At 39.5% G+C, this 27,280-nt stretch overlaps 2 protein-coding genes across 3 annotated transcripts in view; one reads left to right on the top strand and one right to left on the bottom strand.

The window, feature by feature from the left end:
* Positions 1-25,533, top strand: part of mrpl11 (mitochondrial ribosomal protein L11) — a 33,575-nt gene extending 8,042 nt beyond the window's left edge. The window contains exons 2-6 of the mRNA XM_084430235.1: positions 1,723-1,895; positions 18,208-18,303; positions 23,292-23,385; positions 23,865-24,024; positions 25,321-25,533. Coding sequence (XP_084286361.1) covers positions 1,773-1,895; positions 18,208-18,303; positions 23,292-23,385; positions 23,865-24,024; positions 25,321-25,426 — 579 coding nt within the window. The 5' untranslated portion in view covers positions 1,723-1,772 and the 3' untranslated portion in view covers positions 25,427-25,533. The remainder of the gene's footprint in view (positions 1-1,722; positions 1,896-18,207; positions 18,304-23,291; positions 23,386-23,864; positions 24,025-25,320) is intronic.
* tmem265 (transmembrane protein 265) lies at positions 5,667-11,156 on the bottom strand. 2 transcript variants are annotated; one of them, XM_084430234.1, is made up of 2 exons: positions 10,513-11,123; positions 5,667-7,065 (listed from the first exon to the last, which is right to left on the bottom strand). In XM_084430234.1, exon 2 carries the CDS (start codon positions 7,062-7,064, stop codon positions 6,018-6,020), a length of 1,047 nt encoding a protein of 348 aa, XP_084286360.1. In that variant the 5' UTR covers position 7,065; positions 10,513-11,123; the 3' UTR covers positions 5,667-6,017. The 2 variants fall into 2 exon arrangements, with proteins under 2 accessions (XP_084286360.1, XP_084286359.1); XM_084430233.1 differs by having other exon boundaries at positions 5,673-7,065; positions 11,064-11,156.
* Positions 25,534-27,280: the final 1,747 nt, after the last annotated feature.

Below are 27,280 nucleotides of genomic sequence, written 5' to 3'. Positions count from 1 at the left end.
CAGCTAGTTTTAAATTATAATAATTATTCACAATATTAATGTTTTACTGTAGTTTTGGTCAAATAAATGCAGCCTCAGTGAGCATAACTTTCATTTCATAAGTCTTTCAAAACATTAAAATCTTACCAACCCCAAAGGGACTGTATTTCTGGCGTTTCTTATTTCCTAATTGCAATGATTCAAACAAAACATGTCCCCCCCCCCCCCCCCCCCCCCCCCCCCCCTGAAAATATCAAATATTATTCTCAAGCCGTGTAATGTAATTTGTAAAGCTGATGAGTGCTTCAAAGCAGTAAACACAGGAAGCACAGTGAAGTTTGACAGAACATGCCTGCAGTCCATATTCACTGAATTTCTTTTCTTTCATGTATTTTATATCCCCATCACGTCAACAGAGTTGCTTTCAAATGGAAAATAAATTTCATGCATGTTTCTTTAAAACAGTCAGACACTCTGTTATTTTCGGCACCAAGTAACCCCCCACCCCACCCCAAAAAAAGTAAATTGGTGCCAAACACAAATAAATTGCTTCAATTCAACTCAGGATTGTTGATTGTCCTCTTTTGCTTCTGAATATGTTAAGATACTTGGACCTCCTGCCAAGAAGTAGAGGTTTATCAGCAGCCCAGCCGTCCCTGACTGCTTCTTAAATTGATTCAACATGCTTTTTAAAACAGCAAAAATATATTTGGAGAGCAGCGAAAAAGAAGGGCATGATGTGATTGGCGTTTTAAAGAAAACACAGAAAGTAATTTTTAACACAATGTATTCCCACAACTGGTGATTGCTGAGCCTAAATCTGCTGGTTCTGCTCTCCTTGGATAAACCTGCGTATTCTGAGATCCAAGACGTTTCAGTGCTTGTGAAATACTCTTTTTGCTTGTCTCCTTGCGCGCACAGATGCGAGGATTAACTTGGCATTAAAACCAATGGCGCGTTCCAACATGTGGCTAGCGAGGTGTGTTTATTTCACCTCTGTCCTCATCTCCCTTGCATTTATGAATATATAAATAGTGAGGTTAACCTGGGAACAGGGCACTGTGAATAACTTAGAGATCTCGTTTTCACCTGGGTTGAACAGTCACAAAACGGGTCAAGTTCTAACGTCATATTTGTAATTGGCTGTGCTGTGGTCTGGCGAATGGCGTTGAACACGTAGTGGCTTTTATTCCATTTGATTTATATCAGATTATAGGGCGTGTTTTTTATGAGTCATGCTTCCCTATGTGCATACATTTCAGGCCATTTCCATCACTCCACTAATTGATTGAATCATGTAATTGAATTTAGTCTTGAATGGAAAAAACAGGTATTACCCTTTCGCCCTTTGCGTGAGACAATAAATCTGTGCGTTTTGGTTCTTGGTGGCTGCCGTCCAATCTTCTCCATCGACCCTTCCCGATGTAGACCCACAGAGCGCTAGCTAACTGTAATGGATCAGCAGAGTGCAGGGAATTGTTGAAGGCAGCCAAGCACAGAAGCTCCTCGAGTGCACGACACACATGTGCTTTTATCCCTTATCTTTGAAGGTCCTGAGGTTTCATAGCACTTCGTCTTCACACACAGCATCTCGAGATAAGGCCTCTGTGCACTCCTGGGAGAGCTTTTATGGATCATAGAGCTTTTGTGTGACTCACTTTTCAACCTCTGGACATGTATTGATTTTTTTGTGTTAAATTTTTAATGGATTAAGGAGACCTCAATAATTACCTTTCCCAACAGGCAAAGGGGACGGACGGACGGACGAGTGGCAGGCCAGACACATAGACAATATGTCTAAGATATCTAAAGCGGCCAAGGCAGTGAAAAAGTTGGATGCTGGAGGCGTCATCAGAGCGATTGTAAGGTCTGGACAGGCGGCTCCTGGGCCTCCCCTGGGCCCTATTCTCGGACAGGTAAGCTTTTAGACCTCTCGTTTTCAGCATCGATTTCATTTTTGTGTGAACTATCCCTTTAATATTTATCCAGTAAATCATGAAAAACTGGACAAAGCCATGGGAAATTATTGGTTAAAAAGAGTGGGAACCCTGAAGAACATAGAGTGCTGCAGGAATGATTTTTGTAGACCAAAAACAGGAACCAGTTTGCATTTTTTAGCACATCCGGATACATCGTCTTGAAGTCCATGTTTTTTTGGTTAAATGCCTGAAATAAGGTATATGGTTAACACAAGCTCAAGATGGTTTCATTCACGTGTTGTTCTACAACATAAAATACACCTGAAATACCCTTGTGATGTTTTTAAAGCATTTACTTGTCTCAAAAAAGATGGTTACTGAAAAAGTTGTCGAAGCTTATTGCTAGTGATGCTGAAGTCATGTGACTGTGGTATAGTTCATTTATAACCTATGTTTATCATGATGAATGAATCATAAACTGTTGCTGGTTACAGAGGTTATTATCTATGGAAGTAAAATAATGACAAATGTTTTTGAAACAAAAAAGCCTGTTGAATTGCACTACTCGAAAAAATATGCATTGCATTAACCCTGCTTGCATTTTAATGCATTGTATTTTCAGGGCTTGCATTTTTATGGGCTTAAAATTCAACATGGTTGTATATTTAAGATGTGAATATTTCACTTCAAAACATTTCACACACGTTTTCATTATTAAAACTTCAATAATCCATATTCACCTTTCAGATTTCACTTCCAAAATGTTCATTCTGTTTAAAAATACAACCCATAATATTCAACCGGCAATTTTCGGTCCATTTTATTTCGCTTCCACAAATTCAGTGGTTCAAATTCGACAGAAAATTCAACATTTGACATCCGGGAACGGCATGAATATCAGTAGATTGCCGATTGATGATTGATGCCCCATAGCTGTTAGTCGGCCTCACCAGCAGGGGGCGCTAAACTTTGCAATAGTGCAATTCAACAAGCTTTTTTGTTTCAAAAACATTTGTCGTTATTTTACTTCCATAATTTTCTGCAATAATCCAAAAGCCAATGGAAAAGTCTTATTGTGTTTTTGTTGAGGGAACAAGGGTGATGCCAACTTCTGGGTTGGCCTATTAAAAAAACACAGCTTCCACAGTTTTGACCATTTCAAGTTCTGTCGTCTTCTGCAGGAGTTAAATGTCCAGAACGAAAATCTGATATTATATATTTTACCACATCTTTTTATCCCTCTTGTTCACAGAGATCTGATGTTTCTCTAAAGGTTTTTTGTTTTTTTCTCCACCACATAGGGACTGTCATTTAGCCCAAAGTTCACACAGGCTTACCTCTGCTCTCATTTGTAAAGCACATTCATAACTAACAAGCTAATTACAGCTGTAATGATGTCATTACAGTCCCTTGCCCATCATGATGATAATAAATGAGACACATTTTCTTCTGCCAGTGCAAGTCAACCTGGCCTCCAGAGTGATCTTGCCTTTGAAGAAAGCTGTAATGAACTAAATATGAGGTGTAATGAGTCTCAATCAAGCAAAGCAGCACCATATGTCCGTGAAACACGCAGTCCTGTGTTTGTGCATGCGTCTACACGTGCTCTTGTAAGCTCTGTTTGAGCTCTGCCATATTTGGCTCTACTTTTATGTGTATTAAACTGTAAATAAATTGCAGCCAGCAGGCCTTCAGCTTACAGCTCTGGCCCTTTAATCTTCCCGCTTTCTCCCTTCTTCGTTTTTTTCTCTCGTCTGCCTAACCATCCCTGACAGGGTAAGCGCATAGAGGTAGGCTGCCTGTCGGCCGGGGGGCAAATTTAAACAAACGAGAGAAATAAAAGAGGGAGTTCTGGAGGAGAGGGTGGAAACTGACAGCTTCTGTGGAGGAGAGTAATTACAGTCCAGGGAGAAATTAACTCAACTGGATGGAGGAGAGAAACAGGGACGGAATAAAAGAGGGGCGTGCAAGACAATAGTTCAAGTGTTTACGTTCAGATCAAGCATACCAAACCTGTGAGGGAAATGGCTGAATCTGTGAAACACGTCCACATCACATCTCACTCCATAATCAAAAGAAAATATTAATGCACCATGCAATATTTCCATTCCAATTAGAGGAATAGTTCACCTGAAAATTATTCCCGTCCGTCCATCCATCTATCCATCCATCCTTTCTGTTCATCAAAGAATACTGAAAAATGTTTCCACAAAAATATTTTCCACGCTATTAAAAAAAGAAAAGTTTTCCTGAGCACCAAATCAGCATATTATAATGATTTCTAAAGGATCACATGACACTGTAAATTCAGCTTTGCCATCACAGTAATACAGCTTAAATTATATTAAAATAGATAAGTTATTTTAAATTGTAATAATTCACAATATGACTAGTTTAAAAAACTGATTTTAGAAATGGTTGTATTGCTTTAGCTGTAGATTCTTTCTTTCTTTTCTTTTTTTTGCGATACAGAATTTAGAGAGGGTTGTAATGTGCTAAAAAATTATTTAATTTCAGCAAACTACTTATTTGTTTCTTTTAATTTCAGGGTGAAATATGACATTTTACTCGAATAATAAACATGTCTGACCTGCTAGTTCTGTTCTTTTCACTGATTTCTCTTTATTACGGGCAAGCTGAAGAGTTACAGTGAACATAACATGGAGGGTGTGCATTTAAAATGAAGAGAGAGCGAGAGAGGGAGAGAGATGAAAGGCTGAGAAATGCCATTCTGGTCTGGTTCATATGTCTGATATACCTCTAAAGCGAAATCAGCTTCAAGTTGAGCTGCTCTCAGTAATTCAATTAATTTATAGCTAGGCTTATTTTTAGCATTTATCATGCAAGTTTGTCCCCTTTTACATTCGGTAAATATTCCTTGTAAATCATGAAGTGCGGTTTAAGCTCTTAGCTCTTTGAAAAATTATTCCCATTTCAATTAATATGAGTAATAATGGTTTATTAGAGCAAGGGTGGGGGGATTGTAGAGGCTGCTGATGGAGAGTGAATAATGCCCAACCCCCCCCCCCCCCCCCCCCCCCCCCCCCCCATCATCATAATCCGCAACAGGGTTCATTCTCTATCACCACATCAGAATGTCTTTCCCTAACATCATACTCCTATGTACAGATCTGTCATTGGTAACCACAATGGGAAAGATGCTTCAGTTCGTGCTGTGGTAACTATGATACATTTAAAGGTGGAGATTGGTGAGATCTCACTGTCCATTCTGTGTACAAATGCCTGCTGCACACAAAAGGGTCACAAAAGTTTTAGGATTTTTGAAAGATTGGTGACATTTCATTTTGTGCTGGAGTAATGTGCTGCTTTTACACAAAATGAATGTAATGTTTTCAAGTAAACGTTTGGCCTGAGCTTGCTATGCTGATAACATAATTTGTAATGACAATTTTTGTTGAAGTATAAAAATGCAAAATAGAAGCATTTTCACTAGTAGTCTCAGACATTTGGACTCCACTGTATGTCATTTGTGCGGAAAGTTTTACTGTTTTAAGTGATTGACATACTTTCGTTATTGCGTTTTCTCAACCATGAAATGTCCATTTAGTTGGAGGAATGGATTAATTTGTTTGTGAAGACCAACCATAAAAATTGTGATTTAAATGAAGTTCTGTCACATATCATTTTTGAAATGTTGTCATTGAGTTTGACGGGTCTCCACAAATTTACTGTGGAGCTGCTTCTGTCTCGCATGTCAGACCAACAGATTATAGGTCTTGCTGCATCTGAATGGTAGAGGCAGGTGTATATTAAACATTTTTATTACAGAGTGGAATATTAACAGTGGTCATGCTTCACAGTACATGGTTTAATTCAAGTCCTTGATGAAAAATAAACAAGAGTAACAATATTAATTGTAGCTCTTTAAAGAAGGCACTTAATTAAAACAGCTCCAGCTTCATTATCAATTTGTCTGGGAGCTTCACACCACAGTAGGCTACTCGTGTTTGGCTTTACAAATCATCAGTTGTTCAAACTACAAAGTGTGCTAATACGATAAGTTATCTCTGCTAATCTTGTGAAAAGCACAGAGACAGTTGGTTGGTTATGTGCCCATAAATTCCAGTTGCTGGCAGATTCAGGGCTTTTCCGTGACCTCTAGAGCTCGTGGGAAATGTAAGCCGGTCCCAGAGAGGTCTCGGTGGGGTCCAGGCTGACGTGAGAGAGCGAGTGGCTGTGTCCGTGAGTGCGTGAAATCGTGTGGTAGCGCGTTGAGGACGGCCCTGGCGATGTGCACTCTTGCTCCTGCTCCGTGGTTTGTTCCGAGGCCGCACCTCGAGTCTGGTTTTCAGTTCCTGTGGCGGCTCCTGTCCCCTGCATCCCTCTGCTGCCCTTTCTGTGCCTCTCCCAGGCGGAGCTCAGCTTTACTGCAAGAGCCAGCAGGTTTTTCCCCAGGAACACCGTGGACACCCGTGGGTCCCTGTACCACAGCATCCCGACCCCTCTGGGCACGAGCGTGAACACATTAATGGTCACCAGACTGAGCCACGGATAGATGGCCTCCTTTCGTGCCGCCTGCAGGCCAGGCAGCGCGGTGGCACCCAGCTCTGTGAGCGACACGCACGGCAGTAACAGCAACAGCACGTAACAGTAAAAGAACACTATACCCTCAACCCAAAGAGGAACCCCTACGCTACCCTGCACCTCCCATAGCCCAGCTTGCAGATCCAACACATCAAGCAAGTCGACCACCACCCACAGAAGCCGGCTGCGCACCTCCTGCTTCCTACGGAGGGGAGTCATGTAATCGGCTCCTGTCAGGATGAGGAAAAGCGAGGGCAGGCACACCGAAAGTAAAAGAGTCAGAGTCTTGCGGGCGAGAGGATCCGGGGGTCGTCTCTCCTGTCTGTAATTCTGACACACAAAGAAAAGCTTCAGCTGCAGCAGCGAGAGGAAAAGGAACCAGAGAGCATTGGCGAAGCCCCGACGGGGAGAGCGAGCCTCCGAAACCACACCGGCAGAAACAAAGCGGAGCGCCAGCAGGAAACACAGGTCACCGAGTGCGACGGCAACACAAGGCCATACCGCAGGACGGGCTCCGCTTCGAGGTCCCAGCATGCTCTGCTCCAGCAGGTAGAGGTCGACCACGGCCATCGTGCTCACCGTCACCAGAGTAGACACGCATACCTGGGGCGAGGGCAACATGCTTGAAGTAGAAGGAGAAACAAGGACATAGTCAGACTCTGATGGCTCATTAAGGAAAGAGATGAGGATGGTTTAAGAGGTTACATCCTTCATTTCCTGATAAGGACATGAGCTGCATGATTATGTGCTATTACAAGACCGGAATATACAGAGAAATGTGCACTTTCTGAGTGAATTAGCCATAAATCTTCAAAGCCTTTGATGTACATGTTCGTAATACTTTAAGGCAGAACAGTCCATTTTTATGGACTAAGCAAATTGCATGATTTTCTACAATGTGCAGGTCAACAATAGACTATTCATACTCTCCCTCAATACCTCTTCATTGTTTGGCAACCTTTAAAATAGGACAGTTTTTAACTTCAATTTCGAAAGTAGGTGAATGTCTACCGAAGGTATTTCTTGATAAATGTAGTTTGCAATCCTTGGAGATTTTACGATTCATGGCATTTCAAAGGCTTGTTTAGTTGACAAACAAAGCTGGTGACATTGACAGGATTAGTAAGATGAGGTTTGTGGCAGTGCTGAATATAAGCTTTTGCTTGTTTGAGACAGGGCTTTATGGTGGCCAGGGTCTTTTTTCATTACTTCCAAAACAAGCACATCTTTCTGCTTTCAATCTAATGTATTTTTCCCAATTGACGCCTCGTATATAATAGAATATGCCAGAATCTCTCTTCCAGTCTTACACCAGAATCTCTCTTCCAGTTCTTCCAGTCTTACACCAGAATCTCTTTTTTTTTTTTTTTTTATCTTTTAAAATCTGATTTCTTAACTCATGAAACTTTAAGTCCTTTCGTCTTTGGAAGTGTCTGTTATTAGCATAGTATATAGCATTCATGTCAACTCTTGTTCCCTTATTAATTAATTACACTGAAGGGAACCAAGGCACACTTTCAAAGCCTCTTTTCCTCGTGGCTTGCTTGCTTTCCATGCTGGTTTTTTCACATATTGCGGTATTTAATGGTTTTTGGTTTCAGTAAGCATGACATGATCTGATTCTCTGGCTCGTTTTCTTTGGCCTTTCAAGTGCATTGGCCACCTGCAAAATGGCGACACTCCATCTTAATACTGTCTGAAAGGTGTTGTCATAACACTGCATACTGATGTTGATTTTATTCATGTTTCCTCAAGCCATATTTCAGCAACAGACAGTGTAAAACTGGGGTATTGATTAATGTAGAGAAATGATTGTGGGCTTTATGGTGAAATCGAATGCAGGCCTTCTCAGCCGAATGAACTCAGTGTCCGATGCACTATAGCCATCTACTAACCATTTGTGTTTGGTGTAGAGTGTCAACACCCCAGATAGATGACTTTTTTTTAAATAAGAAAGTCATTACTGTTGAGGGCACACAGGGTTATGGAATACAGGGTTTCAACATTTTGTTTTATTGGATTTTTCTTAAATGTTATAACTACATAAAATAATAGTTTACACAAAAATGGTTTGGAATGGCAAGAAGGAGAGTAAATTATGACAGAAATGTTTTGGGTGAACTATCCCATCACAACTCTTGCAACTTTTAAAGACCCATTAGGTATACATGTGGATACATGGGGGAAAAGTGTTAAATCGTGAGGTGAAATGGAAATTGAATGGGGTGAGAGAGAAACCGAGAGAGCAAGATGGTGATTCATTCCCTTGGCTTTTTACAGACCTAATAAAGTGTTATGGCAAGATGGTAATGGTTCATAAATAAGCTGAGGGAAATGAAGAAGGAAAGAGTGACGAGTATAACACAAAAAGCACAGGCGACCTGCTCTGGGAAAAAGGAGATGTTGTGTTGATGAGAATGTGAATGGAAATATATTCATAGCTTGGGAACTGTAGAAATTAAACGCATTAAGTGTGAGGAAATGAAGGGAGTATGTTGGTAAATGACCTAGAATGATTAATCTTCTGTGAGCTCTGTGGAATGAAAATGGAGTGTGCGTCACTAATATCTGATTTTGACTGCAAGATCTTATTTTGTATCTCTGTTACTGATTTTCTGCTTTGGTATTCAATTGAATCCAATAACCTCAGACTGAGTGTTGAATTTAGGAGAAGCCACATGCTCCTGAAGAAAAATGCTTCAGCACAGGACACATCTTTCTTTTTCAATCAGAAAAATGATAGAAGAGTTATTTTTGGACGAAAGAGGAATTGAAACCCAGAAGGCTTGCCTGCAGGTGCAGAGCTTATCTTTTGACTCCACTGTCAGCACATAATTCATCAGGTTATCAAGTCACTTGGATGATACTGTTTTTTTTGGGGTTCAAGCACATCAATAAAGACTAGACTTCAGTAAGCTACTGACAGCCAATGCATCCTTAACTAGAAGTAATTGTTTAAGGCCACAGGTTACAGTGAATAATTTCATGCAGTTTTGCTTTGTACAAATGTGTGCTTTGATCTGTGCTTTAATAGGCTACGTCAACAAAAGATGAGCAATGTACAGACACTAAATTCTTGCGTCTTATAACAATTTTTTTTTTTTGTGTGTGTGTTAAAAAGCAATATTGGTCAATTGATAATATTTAATATTATATTGTTTTAATGTTGTAATCGAATGGTCATGGAATTGTCTAAAAGCAGAAATAAAACAACAGAATAATTTCTCCATATTTGTTATTGTAAACTTAATAAAAATAACCTATCGATCATTAATTTTTGCAAATGTAATTATTTGAATCTCAGTTGTTTTAAAGTGATGTCAGTTTTAAAAGAACAGACGTTTCTCAAAATATATGTTATGGTCTATGGACGAAAAGGGAATGATATAGGCTGAACAGAATTCTGAACCATGTCTGTAATGTTTTATAGAGGATAATAAGTAAGCTAATGTAATAAAGTAATGTACGACAATGTGAGGAGAAATGTAAAAGCTTCTCATAATTAACACTCTAAAGTGATGGTCATTATTAATGGTCTAGGTTAAATATAGTGTGATGACTATTGTAAATGTTTAATTGCTGTGTGCAAGTGCCCATAATCGCGTCTACCTTTCATTCTTGGAGATGCTCTCTGCTGGACTCATGCCACATGCCCTCATTTACGAGTAAACGACTGAAAATGTTCGTCGGTAATGTGCCATTGAATCATTCCCACACAGAGAATATCATCACAGTGGCTTTCACTATCAGTGTTCGCGAAATAAATGGCATCATCTGTCTTGATGCTTGTAAGTGTCGATCTACTGCTGCTGCAGTACACGTGTGATCATCAGACCTGTGCCACTTCAATATATCACCATGTTGCGACAGGTGTCATTGCATTAGGATATACACATCCGAATTGGCAAGGTGTCAATCACACCAATGAGCTCGGTCAGCGGCGAAACGGTGACATCTAAAATATTATGAACTTTTTGGACTTGAAGGCTGCATGAATAATTGAATATCAAGTTGCAAGACAGCTCAACTTCATGTAAGCAGGAATGGATGAAGTAGAGAGTGTATTTACCCCACAGCATGAAGACTTCACAGAGCAGTCTCAATCTAATGACCAGCGCAAACCTGCAGGCATCAAGACGATATTATCCGAATCCAGTGTCCGAAATCGCGCTGTTCGCCCAGTGATGACACTGTACTGCTTCTTAACAAAACTGAACGTGGAAAATAATCCAGAGAAGTCAACCACGTCACGCTCAAAGGCTACATTGTCCATAATATAAGCCCCGACGTGTAGTTTATTCGGGCGAAGTGATGAGGAAAGCAAGCCTTTCTGCCTACTGACTGACTTTGTCGCAAAACCCTTATATAATCGGCATGTGGTTTATTCCGTTATCTCGACTCGAGCAGGCTGCTTCCCGGTCCATAAAGACTCTCAGGCGGCTGCGATGAAGCTTTTTGCGGGCTGAGCAGTAGAAGTCGGTCAGAAGTGCGTTATAACTGCTGACTCTGTAACTGAAGCCGTTCTTCCGAGTACCTCGACGTCGTCTTCATACTTCACTAACGAAAGAACGCGTCGCGAGACAGTTTATGATTGCAGTGTGTCATTTGTAGGCAGCTTACGTGCACTTGCACCCCTCCCTCCGATCTCTCTCCAACTCTAACGCTTAGTTGCTTCTCTCTGAACCTCTTGGATTTCACTTCAGATAGCAGGCGGGGATATTTGAATGGCCTCGTGCCTATTGCGAGTCAACATCCGGATGGGTCCGTACTGCTAATTACTGCTGCTAGTGCAATCATTGCTATGATAATTACATTGTTCTTGCCTGGAGGAGAAAACAACACCCCCGATGTCCCTGCTGTTAGTGACGAATGATTGTGTGGCGTGAGATGAACTAGGAGGTGCTATCAGATTGGTTATTGTCATTTAACAAATACTTGGGGGGAAAAAAAATCTAGAATAACTAATTCCAAGGACAGTCCCCTGGGTAAATGCCTGACTGAAGACTAGTGACTGTGTTCATGCATTGCATAGATTGCAAATGAGCTGCAGTCTTTGTATTGTAAACATAGATCTTTAAAGGTGCACTTTTTTTTTTAATCTTACGTTTTTTGAAGGATGAATAGGCATACATAATTTAAAAAAAAAAAAATCATGTAGGCTACATTTATGTCAGCGTAAAAGCTGATTTAATAAATAAATAAAATCTGATTTATTTTTTGGTTGCATAAAGACATATATACTCAGTAAGCATTGTCAATTGAGTCCCTTTAAAATGAGCAACTGTATGAGTAGGCTACTGTACCTCCCTGAGATATTCACATTTCTCCCATAGGGAATCAATACTTATGTTTTAAGATTAAAAAAAAAATTAATAATTTCATCAGTATCCTGGGTGTCTTTATGGGTGCAATTAGGTTCCAAATACCACCCACGCCTAGAAATGTTTTCACTTTTTTGCAACTTTAGGGGCCAATTATGAAAGTATTTGTTCCCCGTAGACGCTGATCTGTTTGGTCCTGAATGGAACAAGTTTTTCGATGTATCTGTCTGCCAATTCCTGTGAGCCAAACAATCATAATTCTTGACATATCACACCCTAAACACAGCTTCCTAAATAAGACATTTTTTAGAAATAATGAATACTTCAGGGGGGCTGAAAAATATGAAAAGCTTAAAAATGAAACAAGCTGTGAACATAATGTTTGCTATTACAACATCTGATTTGACATGCACTGACTCCATTGGAAAAAATACACATCAGTCTATTTTAATTATGTAGAATAAGGAGGAAACTTATTAATAAGTTTGAGGTATCTGCTCTTGCATGATGACTGGAGATTGAGCTGAATCTCATTATCTGTTAAATTTCTTCCACAACTACTCTGACAAGACAGTTTCCACTCTCTTTATTGAAATCAAAGGTTGTATCTTTTCTTCACAATGTGCACCTCATCTATTCATGGTGAGGGGTCATCTTGGAGTTTTAATCAGCCAGATGGGAAAGAAAGGCATTGAAGACAAAGTCATCTTTCTTGTCACAGTCCGCTATACGCACCACTGGTTTCCAGACATTTTCCATTCCTTGCCTTCAATATTTTTTTTGCCTTTGTTAGCTCCACCCACAACCCCACTCTATCTCTCCATCTCTATCGCCTCCTCTCTCACTCGCTCTTTCCCTTTCAGTCCCCGTGGGGCTGAAGTGGTTGAAGGTCACTCTGATTTGGCTAGATTTCAGCACGGAGGGAGTGAGAGAGGCGGAGAAAACGAGACAACAAAAGTCCAGCGGTGCACAGTCAACACTTTCGCCCCCCATAAAGTTGGTAAAGACTTCAAAAAATGCTTTTTGGAAATGTTGCAGGCCTGATTGGTGCCCCAGGTGTGCACTGGCAGAAGCTTGTCCCAAGACGTTCCTCACTGCATCCATCTGCTGCGCATTAGAGCACTTAGCTGACACCACACATGCTCCAGCCACAGCAAAACAATCCGTCTTACTGACTGGAAGATTCTCGCAATGAGCGCACAGCTCAGTGCTGTTTTTGATCATAAATCCGCACCTTAACTTCCTACTTTTATGTCTGGAATTTAAAATAGCTATAAATCTTACTATTAAAACGAACCCTGGCGAACTGATAATGATAATCGGTTAATTACGAGTCTTCCTTATTAACTGACTGGGATGTTGCAGAGCTCTGATAAGATAAGACATCCTCTGATGCGATGTAATTCTCTGAAGAGTGGGTCTGAGGAATTGAGCTCTTTCCTTTAATAACATACGTTTAATGAAATCTTTTCACACTCGCTGATTTCCATCAGACTTTGGACATTGGCACAGATGCGGCTCCCTCAAAGCATTTATTGTCCTTTTTAACTTTTTCTCTGCCACATAGCCTCATGCTGTGTCTCAGACCTTCACCCTGCATTTTATTATCTGTAAATAAATTTGTTCTGCTTTAATAATGATTTCAAGTCAACAATCCGCCATATTCAAGGACGGAGCGGTTCGCCAGCAAGGCTGCACACTCATTTAGAGGCGCAACATGTTACTTTTGCTTCCAACTGAAGTAGGTATAGCTATCAATATTGGCTGTAAAATTGACCCGAAAAAAAATGTGTCCCCAGTAGCACGTCTCGCCCTGTAGCCTTCCCTTTGAACCCGTTAATCATCACTGCATATACTTGAAAAGAGAGTGATGTGTTTTTAAATGAGTGAAGTTACAGGGGAGTGTGGGATGATCAAAGATAAAGCCATTAGCCATTCTGACATACTTTTATGTTCGCGTTCCACAATGTCTGATGCAAACATTCTGTGATCGCTCATGGCTCAAACAAATGGCTAATAATTCTCTGTGCACCCACCAATAGGACCCTTCCCTGTACTAGGCCTTGTCCATTCCTCTTCTGAAGTCTCCAACTACCAGACGGGCCAAAACAGTTGGAGGGTATGAGGCTAATCAGCTGTATGACGCCCTTATGGGGAAGAACGTAATAAAATGGGAAGAGTTCAGCACATTGAATTAGGGAAGGGGAACTGGAGTAATTAATTAGAGTGTCTCACACTGCAGAGTTTAATTAACCCCTCGTCTACACCTCCCACCTCACCCCCATCCTTCAGGACGCTGGCGTGGGCAATGAATTGCTCGTCCTTGGGTGCCAGGGGCAATTAATCCTGCCTGCTGCCCTGAGGCCACGTCCCCTGTCATGCTTGTGTACACACAACCTTTTTTGCACTTCTGTTTCACTCACCGTTACATATCAGTTCACACAAGGAAGGAACATGCGGTGCCGTGTCCTCTAAATCTTACACTGAGAGAGCCCTCTGAAAGAAACTGTTGTTACGCTCTCTCGCTCGCTTTAATTCTTCATCTCGCTCTTTCTCCATTTTACTCTTTCCTTTTGTTTTGTATTGTCTGTAATGTAGAAGGATAGTCCAACCTATAATAATAATTAATTCATCATTCTGTCATCATCTTATTGAAAACTTATTAGGTGTTTTACAGATTTCACCAAAGTCACACAATGACATTTAGAATGACATGGGGCGAATAAAGAATAAATTATGACACAATTAAACATTGGTGCTCTATTAAGTGCCTCATTTTGTTGTAATTAATTTTTTTATATATCAGTCCCCATCACTGATTAGATATTTTGTCCAACAGCTTCTATCCTCTTAACTGACCCATACAATGTTCTGTTCCTTATATGAAGTGTTAACAATTTTAATTTGCTTAATTTCTTATTCATGCATTTAATTACACAGGTTTTCACTTAGTTGGAAGTCACACTGTCCTCTAATGCCTTCTCCTCAGAGGCTTTGCTGTAAAGTGATTGAACCACTTGAACCCACCACTGTGCTTATTTTCCTTTTGCTTTTTTTTTGCTTTTTTTAATGGAATGAGCTCACAGCCCTCACACATACATTCTTTATTCATGCCGGTCCCCTATGGCTTCTCCATACATCAGCGCTCTGAAGCCTTTCACCCGCTTTTGTCAAATGGACCTTCTGAATGTTAGTATTGATCTTCATTATTGTTCTCATAGGGGACATGAATTGAACATTGAACACATTGTTCTTCTCTGTCCTGCGCTAGAAATATACACACGTGTGCAGTATTATTAGAAGCACTTATATATGTGGCCCTTCAAGCTGTTACTTCAGCTATCTGAAACAACAGTTACTTTCCCGGTCTGTTCTCACTCTTTTTGTCATTCATCCATGTCAGCGGCCATCTCGTTAAAAAGAATTGCTGAAGCTGAAAGCTTACGTTATAATAATGAAACGAATGCAAAGTGGGAAAACTGATGAAAAGAATGGAGAAAGGAGATGTTTTGTGAATCACAAATACAGTCCGGATGCAGATACCATGCACAACGTGGGGTTTTTAGTCTGGTTAAGTTATTCAGTCTTTTAGAGTTCACTTGCACAATTCAGGCAGGATTTGTCTTCCGTCGGGACCTTCACTGGGAATGGCTGCTTTAGAGAATATTGATATGATAAACACTTTTAATATTCATCTGATATGATAAATATAGTGCAGTGTCCAAGGTTGGTAGCACGCCTCCATCATGGTGATGTACTGCAGCCATTTTGTTCTTCGCAGTCCTGCTTTTATCAGACACTATTGAAGAAAGAGGAGGTTTAATTGGGCCGCTTCACTTCTGGATGATTAGATCTTGGGTTTTAGAGAGCTATACTGGCAATTTGGCCAGCACTTGAAAGTGAATGTATCTGCCATTAAACGCGAAGCGTCTTGGTCATCCGAAGCTTTATTCCGTATAGATTGCCAGAGCAATCTTCATCTTCGAGCCTTGTCCTTTCAACCAACAACAGATTTCCATTTTTATAATGGCCTCACTTATGATATTAAAAGCGTTACGTAAAACTCAATTGCTACGATTTCTTCCATTGTACTGTCTTTGTTTGGCACAGTTTGAATGTCTTGTGTGTCGGATCGGTACACTGTCAGTACACTTCCATCACATTTCATCCTTGTTGCCTGCCTGCTTCCCCCTCCCCCCCATCGTCGGACGACCTCTTCCTCTCAGATCTGTCTGCGTGTCTCTACTTGTTTGAACTCCTTTTCAGACAAAAAACAACAACTTTAAAGGGTTATAAAGCAGCGGGTGCAAAAACCGGAGTGGAAGCGGTGTGGAATCTCAGTGTGTTCGCCCAAGGGTTTTTGAGGCTCTCCTTACAACCTCGGTTTAATATTAATCCATATTTAATTAGGAGTCATCCACTGCTTTTCTTGTTTACTTAGATGTGTTGTTCTCGCTGAAGTTGGGGGGCTTGAGGAGATGCTAGTGGGGTTGACATGGGATTACTATTAATAAGCAAGTCAGGAGGGAGATCAGCTGCCTGCCATCCAGGGCTTTGTTTTTCATTTTATTTGTGTTCAAATTGAAATTGCTGAACAGTAATACCTCTGGAAGTGGTGGGGAAATATTTGCTGTTCTCGCATGGCAGTGTTTGCTTTAACTAATCTGAAAAGATTGCATCAGTATTTATAAGTTAGAATCAAACACCAATGGCAACTAAAAGTAGTTCTTTGCAAATATACTTTATGCCAAAAAGTGCTGTTTATCTTGGCCCGTATATCACATATGGGAGGGAACTTCGACTTTGGCAAAAAGTCTGTTGTGTTTTGCAGCTAATTTTGGCCAAGAACCAACTACTTAAACAAGGTCTGACTTACATTTAATGTCACAAAACTCAAATAATTTTCTTTTAACATGCTGTTTGAGGCAGTTTTGCTTATCTGAAATAATTGCCATGGTTGTGCAAAATTCAGAATTCCATTTTACTTTCTGTTTATACAAACATTCTAAGTTAAAAATTCCAGTTATATGAATTTATTTGAATTTCAGTTCATTTTAATTCTGAATGCCACACAGCCCTGGTTGATACCCCAGTAGAAGACTGTAAAAAATATACAGAAAAATGTGTGAAATACAGCAGCGTTCAAAAGTTTGAGGTCAGTAAGTTAATTTATACTTTTATTTAGCAAACACGCATTAAACTGATCAAAAGTGACAGTAAAGGCATTTATAAAGTTACAAAAGATTTCAAGTTACGTTCTATTCATCAAAGAATCCTAAAAGAAAAGGCCACCACAAAATTATCATCCAGCAGTGATACTAACTAATTATTCTTGGGCAGCAAATCAGCATATTAGAATGGTTTCAGGACTGAAGTAATGATGCTGAAAATCCAGCTTTGATCACAGGAATAAATTACATTTGAAAATGTATTAAAACAAAACCAGTTATTTTAAAGTGTAATGTTTCACTGTTTTTTTTTTTTTTTTCTATATTTTTTATCAAATAAATGCAGCAATGGAGAACATAAGGGACATAAAAAATAAAAAATAAAAAAAATCTTAACCACAAACACTGGAATGGTGAATTTATGTCTATCCAAAAATAATAGGTACAGATATTTTCACAGACATCTGAAACATCCAATAATACAATTCTGCTCATGGATATATATTTTTTTACTTGGTAGTAGGTGCTTCAAACAAAATAACTGATGCCACTAACTTACCAGTTCTTGGCATTTTTAGGGCAATGTGCATCAAACGGTCAGTGGATGAACTGAGGGTGATCCATGGGTTCTGTGCCTAGTTGTAACCAGACTGCTAACTGCAATAGCAGCCCTTTCCTAATAGATCAGAGTCCGACTGTTAAATAAAGCTCTGTAACATCTACCTCAAGATGAAACAAGTGTGCCAGTCACTGTGGATCCTTTGAAAAGTTCAAGTACAAGGAAAACTTTCACAACTGTAATAAGATTACAGATTAGCAGCTGCCTCTGCAGTCAACCCACAGAAAACACTCATGCTCTGGTGAAGCTGCTCAGGAGAAATGGCAGCCAGTGTTGACTTAATGTCAGCTATACATTTAGCTTTCTGCCTGGCAAGGGCCAGGAAAGAGAATCTAATTTATCTGGAGTCTCAGAGGCATGATGACTGCCATACTCTGACATTATACACATACACACACACACACATATACTCACACCCTTGGGTAAATAGGCTTCCACCAGCCTCTCTCGTTCACTTTCTTACTCACTCACTCACGCAGGCATCCAAGCATGCCGAGGCATTCACAGTGCACCAATGAGTTATCGAATGATTGACACCATGCAGCCACTCTAAATGGATATTGGTATTCATCAAAAGACTGCCACGATGAATAACAGGCTAAAATGCGTGTGGGTCTAAACCTTTCTGAATGTTTTTCCTATGCCTTCTTTTCCAGAAAGGGATTCCCATAGGGGCCTTCTGCAAAGACTTCAATGAGAAAACCAAAGACCTCAAAGAAGGCATCCCTCTTCCCATCAAGATCAATGTGAAGGTAATGTAACCACTAATTAGGAATACTGTTGTCGTTTTCTCAATGTCAACACCACTTTACCAATCAGTCACAGAAGTGACGTCTTGGGGGCCTCATAATACACCTTATTGCTTTCAATCAATCTTGCTCTCGTTTGTTTTGCCGCTTGTTTTCTCAGTTTATGAGTCCCCGGGGGCGCTCGTTTACATTCGCATCTCAGTCGCATTAGCAAACAGCATTAGATGCTCCTCGAATGCCAAAGCGCGGATTAGGCCTTCTACTGACATTATGATCAAATGAAGGTATTGAGCGAAGTGGATTAAACCGATGAACAGAGCTTTCCCAATCTGAGCGTGACTCGAAAACGAGGAATAGTCACTGATGCGGCGTATGCAATGTTCGTCTGGCCTAGGTTTATCTCCCCACTCACCTTCTCAGGGAGCTTCAGCACTTTTATTATAATGTTTTATCAAGGACACACTTTCCATCATGGAAGTCAAAGACCGTAAATGTACTCCAACTCTAAGTTTCTTGAAAAAATGGGGCCGTCTAATGGATCCCTCACTTGTGTGCATTAGCAGCATTTTTTTTTTCTGACACATTTTAGTCTTTGTTTCTCTCGTGCAATCGTTCTGTCTCTTCTATTCTATTCTCTCCCGTTTTTCACCCACCCTCTGTAACAAAATGAGAGGTCTAGCACTTTCTCCTCATATTCTCAGTCTCTTAAATAAAGATGGATTGAAGGCTGTTAGTAATGCTTGCCGAGTCGGCGACAGATTGCTGGGGCATTTGAGTAAAAGGCCCATTATAAAGGTGGTGAGAAATGGCTTTTTATTATGGAGGGGTCATTGATCACAACTTTTAAAGTGGCACGACTGCGTGAAATGAGTTCTCATTACAGGTTTCTATCTCTTTTACATTAAAGAACTGTTGAAAAGCTCTTGTGTGGCTTTCAATTGGAAGTCCCAGTTTCAATAACCCTCTCTGTGAAAGTGAAATGGGAGATGCTGTGGCAGTCCAGACGGGGGTGCAGACATTGTGAGTAAATTATATGACCACATTATGCTCCGGCACTGCCACCCAATCTAGGGTGTTTTAATGTCTCTGGCTCATGTCTAATGCGCCGTCTCAGTCAGAATCCAAACACAATCTTTTCTTCTGAGATGATTAAGTGAGTGTCCATGGTCCAGTTCTGCCACAGTTTGAATCTAAAGGCTTCTGTTGCATAGAGTAGAACATCTTTGGCAACAATGTCACCTTCATCTAGCTCATCCCTTTGTGTTGTCCTGTCAGTTGTGCTCGCCCGAGGGTGGGAATTGTCAGGCTTTGTTGTTGGCGCTCCTCTGCAGGTACATCAGCTCTCGTTCCAGGACCAGCTGCAAGACATTTTCAGAGGGAGAGAGAGGAAAATGTGCACCTCAGTGCTGTTGCCATTCATCATTCCTTCTTTGAATACACATGGCAACAGCTCACTATGATTTGACTTGCTGACATGATCGTTTCTCATCTTTTTTGCAATAAAAATAAATAAGGTAACACTTAATTCTTACTAAGTAGTTGCTTATTAGCATGCATATTACTAGGATATTGGCCGTCTATTAGTACTTATAAAGCACATATTAATGCCTTATTCTGCATGACCATATTCTACATCCCTTAATCCTACCTAATACCTAAACTTAACAACTTTTGGGTGTGGGGTGTGGTTGCTAAGGTGCTCTCAGCAGTTTTAGCACATTGCAAGGTGATTGCTCGTGTCATGACCCAGTTGTTGTTGCGGTTCTGGGCCGGGTTTCCCCGATAACGATGTATCTTAAGAGCGCTCTCTACGTTACGAACGCTCACAGCAATTCCACGAGCGTTTCCCAAAAAATGCACTTAACGAGAACGCGTTTTACGTGCTACTTAAGAGTCGCTGTCCATTCGCGAAGTGCTGAAATATAACCTTGTATGGAATCGTATTCTGAACGTTTAGCCTTAATTATTAGGTTTAACCTAATAATCGTCATCTGTGGATTAGCAATCAAGACAAGTCTAAAGTCTACATTCAGGCGGAGATAGCCTACTGACAAAATGAATGAACAAAAAAACAAACAAGAAAAGATACCTTTCAAAAAAGATTAAATTAATGTAGGCCTAATTTTAAGTCAAGTCAAGTATATTTGTATAGCGCTTTTCACAATACAGATTGTATCAAAGCAGCTTCACAGTATTAAATTAAAATAATACAACAAGGTTTGTTTCTAGTGGAATTTATTGATTGATAAAATCAGAGGAGATAGAGGAGATAGAGCGAAACAAAGATGTTATTTTGTACTAATTTTGCAGTGTAATCTGTTAAATCTAGATAAAAGTGTAATCTGCCGGTTGTCCTGCAGGTGACCTCATAAATCTGTCTTCTTACGATGCACTTGGGGATTTACGATTACTCCAGAGCACTCGTAGTTCTACGAAGATTTTCAAGTGCTACTTAAGTTACGATGCTTTTGGGAAACAGACCATAATATTAAGATCAGTCGTACGATCGTTTTTACGAACTTCTTAGGCTTACGATGCTTTTGGGAAACGCAGCGCTGGTTGTTTGTTTTTCTTTAGTTTTTGTAGGTCTGCATTGGTGACTGGGGCATGACTTGAGCACTCCTGAATCTCGTCATGGCACCTTATTTAAACAACGCTCCAAAGCCAGACCTGCACTCCAGTTGTGAGAATATTTGTTTTGTTTCGCATCCATCATTCTGACAACACTCACAGTTATTCACTAATTCACTTGCAGTCACGACTGACCAGCATTATTGATTAGCCTACTGATATTTAGATTTGTTGTATAACAGTATAAACACTTAATATGCACATGACATCACCATTTTCACAAATTCACATTTTTGTAGTTTACACTGAGACAATAATGGCATTGTTTTCAAAAACTTTCACTTTGAAACCCGTTTTCAACAATTTGCATTTTCAGGCCCCCAAAACACTGTTGTCATGTAAATGAATTGCCAAAATGCACAAAGTTTTCCTTCTTTTTAGTATTATTTATATTCTATTATAGCATTTAATAATATTGTGAATGACCTTTTTCATATTTTCAGTTTTTATTTATTTTTAATTTATGTGCTTTTGTCATTTTTATTAGTTCTTTATATTTCTATCTAACCTCAGTTTTAGGTGTTTCTTTTTTCATTTTAGTACTTTTTTTTTTCTTTTCTTTTTTTGTTAGTTGCTATGGCAAGATCTGATTGCTTAGAAATGTAATACTTCTTAATCAGTTGTATCATTTCATTTACACAGGGTGAGATACAAACCCAAATTGTAAAACTTAGGGTGAGTGATTTATTCAAACACCTGAGCCGGAGGACACCTTATTCAAACATGTTTATGAGCAATAGTAATAATTATTACTATTTGCCTGTTTGTCTTAGTGAACACCACTGTTTGTGCTTGTGTGTCTGTCTGTCTCTCTCTCTCTTTTGGTTCCTTTACCCAACTCTTAGACTCTAACAAATAGAAACTGTGCATAAAGAAATACAATAGTAATAAAGAAAAAAAATAGCACACAAAAAAAATAACCTTCATATACTCTTCTTTTTTTGTTGTTGTTTTTATATAGTGTAAATAAATAATGACCAAGGTCTGTCAAGCTCCAAAAAGGAAGAAAAAAATCAAGATGAGTCAATATTGTGTGCTATATTGAGTAGTTTGGACATACTATTACAAATAACATCTTTGGTATTCCACAAGCAAAAGCAAATTCTGGTTTCTAAAGACATGAGGTTGAGTAAATGATGACAGAATGTTTATATATTGGGTGAATCCCTTTAAGACATCCCTTTAACTTTAACATTGCCAAACAAAGGGAAATGTCTTTTTATGATTCATTCTTCGAGTCCTACAAGCAGATTAGGCCCTAAAGCTAGCGTCCTCTCACTATAACGATGAGCATTCGACAGGGATTGAAGATTAGCCCGAGCTACGTGATCTTTAGCTGCAGGGGGTGTGGGGGAAATTCTGGTCGAGTTTGCAGCACAATGCTTGCTTTAGGCTTGAGCCGGATGGCTGCAATGCATTTTAGCCAGGCTGTCTCCCCAAGTCAGACTGCCTGTGAAGTCCCAGTTGTCCCATTAAGCTGTCTGCTGCACACTCATTGTTTTTGAGCCTCTCTATGCAGACTAATCCCTGCCTTAAAGCTTTGGTTTCGGCAGGCCTGACAGTCGAGGGTGTGTGCCGGGGGAATGGAGGGTGTGGATGCATGCGCCTGGCTTCACTCGACTCGACTTTGAGTTTATGAGAGGCTGTCAGAGTCTATGGATGACAATGAGATTCTGTCAGGCTCCAGAGACCCTATTGGATGCTATAGGATTTTAGCTCTTCTCGCACTCGAAGAGAATAGTGTTTGTGATACCACCCGCTATGTGCGATGAGACTGAGACCGATAGCTTGACGCCCACAAACCCAAAAACGAACATAACATTTCGTTCCCGCAGTCTCAACAGATAATTGTCAAAAACATAAACTCAACATGCATAATGTTTCAGAATAACTGCAGTAGATAAGGGTGTTCTCAAATATTGTAAGCTTTCATTTTATACATATCATTCTTATGTGGTTTTTATGTGATTTTTATGATACTGACATTTTACTTCATTTGGATTCTATTCAAACAACATGGGTTTAATTCACATTTTCGTCTTTTGATGGAAATCAAGGATTATTTTTATTTTTAAATGTATGCACATGTAGTGAGAATATCTCTCACATGTAGAATAACAGGGTGCCAACAATTATGGCCAGCGTGTTTTGGAGAAAAACATTTATTTTATAATGTGATTTACCACCACTGTGTGTATATATATATATATATATATATATATATATATATATATATATATATATATATATATATATATATATATTTTTTTTTTTTTTTTTTTTTATACCTGGCTCTGAAATTGATGAACCTGGGTCATTTTGAATGGGCTGAGCTTACCCCTCTTTTTTTTTTTTCTCAGTCGGACAGGACGTATGACCTGAAAATTGGGCAGCCCACTGTGTCTTACTTCCTGAAACAGGCCGCCGGCATTGAAAAAGGAGCCGGAAAGACTGGTAAGCGAAACCCTATTACGAGCAGGGCAGCTGTGGCCATACATCCTTCCTTCCATCTCTCAGCAGTCTATTTGTATATCTTGCCACTGCCTTATGTTTCAGTAATAGACAGACTCCCCCCGCGGGGTGTTTTGGTTCAGATTGAATTTTTTTTGACTGATGATATATTGATGATGAGCAGCACTGGTAGGGAGCCATGCAATTACTAAGGGGAACTCTGTGGTGAAGGTGGCATTTAAAAAAGGAGAATTATGGATTTGCTTCATTTTCATACATTCCACTCCACCTCAATTATTCTTTCTTTACGCGGCCGCTCTTTCCCTCCCCCTCTTTCTGTTACCTCTTGCCTTCACCCCATCTCCACTTCCGATTTGCTCAATCATGACCAACCACACCTCCTGCTGGTTTCTCTTTCTGTGCTGCTGTGTTTCATCACCTCTCTCTTTCACCTTGTCCCTTCACTTTCCCGTATCTATCAGGGCATGAGATCGCTGGAATGGTGACTGTGAGGGCCGTATATGAGATTGCACAGGTCAAATCTCAGGACGACAGCTTTAAGCTGCAGGACACCTCCATGCAGAACGTTGTCAAGAGCATCATCGGCTCCGCCAGATCCCTCGGCATCAAAATCGTCAATGAGTGAGAGTCCTTCAAACTTCGTTCAACCGCATTATTCACAACATACAATACCAGTGAAATGTTTGAATACACTAACTCATTCTTGCCATTTTCCACATTTTATAACGATAGTAATGTCTTCAAAGCTAGAGAATAGCAGAAGTGGACGTTATGTAATGGCCAAAGACATTAAAGCAAATATAAACTACTATTCAAATGTTTGCGGCCAGTAATGTTTTGTTTTTTTAATTATGCATTAAATTGATCAAAAGTGACAGACTTTTCAAATTGTTTTATTATTACGGTTTCCTCAAGAATATCAAGCAGCACAACTGTTTTTAACATTGATGATAATGAGAAATGTTTCTTGAGCAGCAAATCAGATTTCTGAAGGATCATGTGACACTGAAGACTGGAGTGAATTCAGCTGTGATCACAGGAATAAATTACATTTTAAAACAATAAAATACAAAACATGTATTTAAAATTGTAATAATATTACTGTCTTTACTGTATTTTGATCAAATAATTGCAGCCTTGTTAAGCATAAGAGACTTTCTGCAAATCTCGCCAATACCCAGACTATTGAATGGTAGTGTATCTCTAATAAAAAAAATATTTTTATATTATAAAATAATATTATATTATTATATTATATTAATATTATATTTAGGCATCATTTATATACAAAGCAATGTTTTCTTCATGTCTGGTCTCTACTGTGAGGTTTAAACATCCATCTTTTCCTTGTATAAATATTTCAGACATCTCTCCACCTAGTAAAGACCTTAATAAGAGATGTGAATAAATAATGGCTGAATAAATCAAGTCTTACTTCACACTCTCGCCAATAACTTCAGTTCTTATGCTCATTTTATGCCATTTCTCACGGTTGAGAATTGAGCTTGATTTGCAGGCTTTTAAAAATGAATCATAAAATTCATGTTATGTATAATTAATGCTTTAATAACACTGAGAGATTGTAAGGGATGCTGCTAGCTTAATTATTGACACTATTCATTTGAGAAGTGTTTGCTTGACACCTTCCAGAGCCTTTTCTATCCTGAGTCTCTGCGACGTCAAATGTCACTTCACCGTTGAAATCTGGCAACAGTTTGACAGCCTGTTCTGTTAGCAGAGTCTGGTCCTTTTCTTAAACCAAAGCTCTTTAATAAATGAGCCATGACACCTATAGGTGCAAATGCTCAGACCCATCATTATACTTGAAGGAGGAGCAAAGCTCGATCGCTAGAAATGTTTGAAATTCTAATGTAATGTATCTGTTGAAATGCCTCTAATCTCCGTCTTCTCTGTCAGCCTGTCACCGCTGGAGTACGGGGAGTTCCTCCGGGAGCGTGAGGAGAGACTGAAGGCAGAAGCGCAGGCAGCCGCTGCCGAGGCTGCGGTAGTAAAGAAGAAATGAAGAGCTGCTTGTGTGCTAGTTATCATTACAAAACCCCCATTGACACGGATTCGTCCCACTATTCCGGATGTGTTTTTCTAATAAAATGATGCTGTTTTACATCCAAATATAGTGAAGTGTATTTTTTTTTTTTTTTTTGACTCTCCCACTAGCTCTTTTCTTTTCTCTGCCTCCTCCAACCTTTTTTTTTTTAGGCCTCTGAGACACTTTCTCCTACTCTTTCTCTCGCATCCATCTCTTTTAGCCATCTCTGGGTAATAATTCAGGGTTTTTTTTTATAACTGCTGTGTCTTTGACACCTGTGCTGAAGTAGATTGCCCTTTGGCAACACGGTGACAAAAAAAACGCGATTTCTTTTGGGTTGATATGCAAATGTCAAAGCAGGACACGTTTAATACTTATTTTAAGCAATTGTATGCACCCAAACCGGTAGAAAAGTTTGTCTCGATGCCTTTGCTATAGTTTCTAACGTTTATCTTGCATAACTGATAATATTTTATCTGGGTTATGTAATCAGATTCCAAAAATGAAATGCTTGTAATTAGATTATATATTAAGTTTTAAAATACTCAATCAGACTACTGTTACTTTTTTTACTTAATATTCACAAAACGGCAGCAAACAGTTTATGATTAATTGATTCTCTCTTATTCTTTTTCATCTTTTAAAAGCCTAATACTTATACAGTACCTGTAAAAAGTTTGGAAACATTAAAAATGTTTAATGTTTTTGAAAGAATTGTCTTATGCTCACCAAGGCTGCATTTATGGAATAAAAAAAAAACAGTAATATTGTGAAATATTATAAACATTTAAAATTCATGTTTTCTATTTGAACGTATATTAAAATGTAAACTGAATTTTCAGCATCATTACATTACAGTCTTCAGCGTCCCATGCGCCTTCAGAAATCATTCCACAAAAATATTAAGCAGCACTACTGTTATTAACATTGATAATAAGAAAAAAAAAAGACTTTTGGGATAGAGCTTGGGAAAGAAAACCTTGAAGTGCCAGACTGTGCAGGCAAATAGAAGATGTGTAATGGATGGTAATTTGTTCCATAATGGACTAGCCCGGCACTGACCCATTGAACAGTGAGAGACTTCACAAGCACCGCCAAATCACTTTCCTCAAAGTCAAGTGCATTCGTGATTGTTTTCCAAAACGTTTGTCTGAAGTGAGTGAAGGGCAGAGATTTTTTTTTCCCCTTTGCGAATATCACAATAGACCATTTGGCTCTCTCTTTGATTTAAACGAGATTGCGGTGTCTGCACTCTATCTAGGCTTCAGTGACAGAGTGTTCTCCATGTCGCTGACTGCAATTTCATAAGAACGGAAGCACAGAGACAATAACGTGAAGAGGATGTGATTTCACGTGGCATCATGCCCCCCCCCCCCCCCCCCCACCCACATATAGAACGATGGCCCATATAGAATGATGGCTGTTATATTTGGTGGTTACAAAGGGCAAAAGCCATCAGAATCTATATCTTATGCATTAGATGAAGCTTGTCAAAGTGCAGAATCTCAAAAGAGCCCTGAAGGGATTTAGAGGCAAGAGTCTTTCTCAGACACGGTCTTGTGGTCATATGAGTTCCGCAGTGCGTTTTCACTTTACAAATGAGATTTGCTGTTACGTAATCCAACCCTTCTTCATTATTATACACCTGTAGTGAACTCCACACTTTACACTACCTCATGAATATTGCAGAAAGTAGACCGAAGAACCCCACTTAGGAATCAAAAAATTCAAATCTTTTTGTCCATATTAATACAAAATGGCCTGGGGCATAAACTAAAAAACAGAGAAACTCTTGTGCATACTAACAGCCGTGTCCATACAAAAGTGACA

The sequence above is a fragment of the Rutilus rutilus genome (assembly GCF_951802725.1).
Source record: "Rutilus rutilus genome assembly, chromosome: 14".
Taxonomy (NCBI): domain Eukaryota; kingdom Metazoa; phylum Chordata; class Actinopteri; order Cypriniformes; family Leuciscidae; genus Rutilus; species Rutilus rutilus.
Note: the sequence above shows the minus strand (reverse complement) of the source record. Positions and strands in the feature narration are given on the sequence as shown.

Bases quoted from the DNA above. Each gene is read 5' to 3' on its own strand.
- tmem265 (XM_084430233.1), bottom strand. From the start codon at position 7,064: ATGTTGCCCTCGCCCCAGGTATGCGTGTCTACTCTGGTGACGGTGAGC.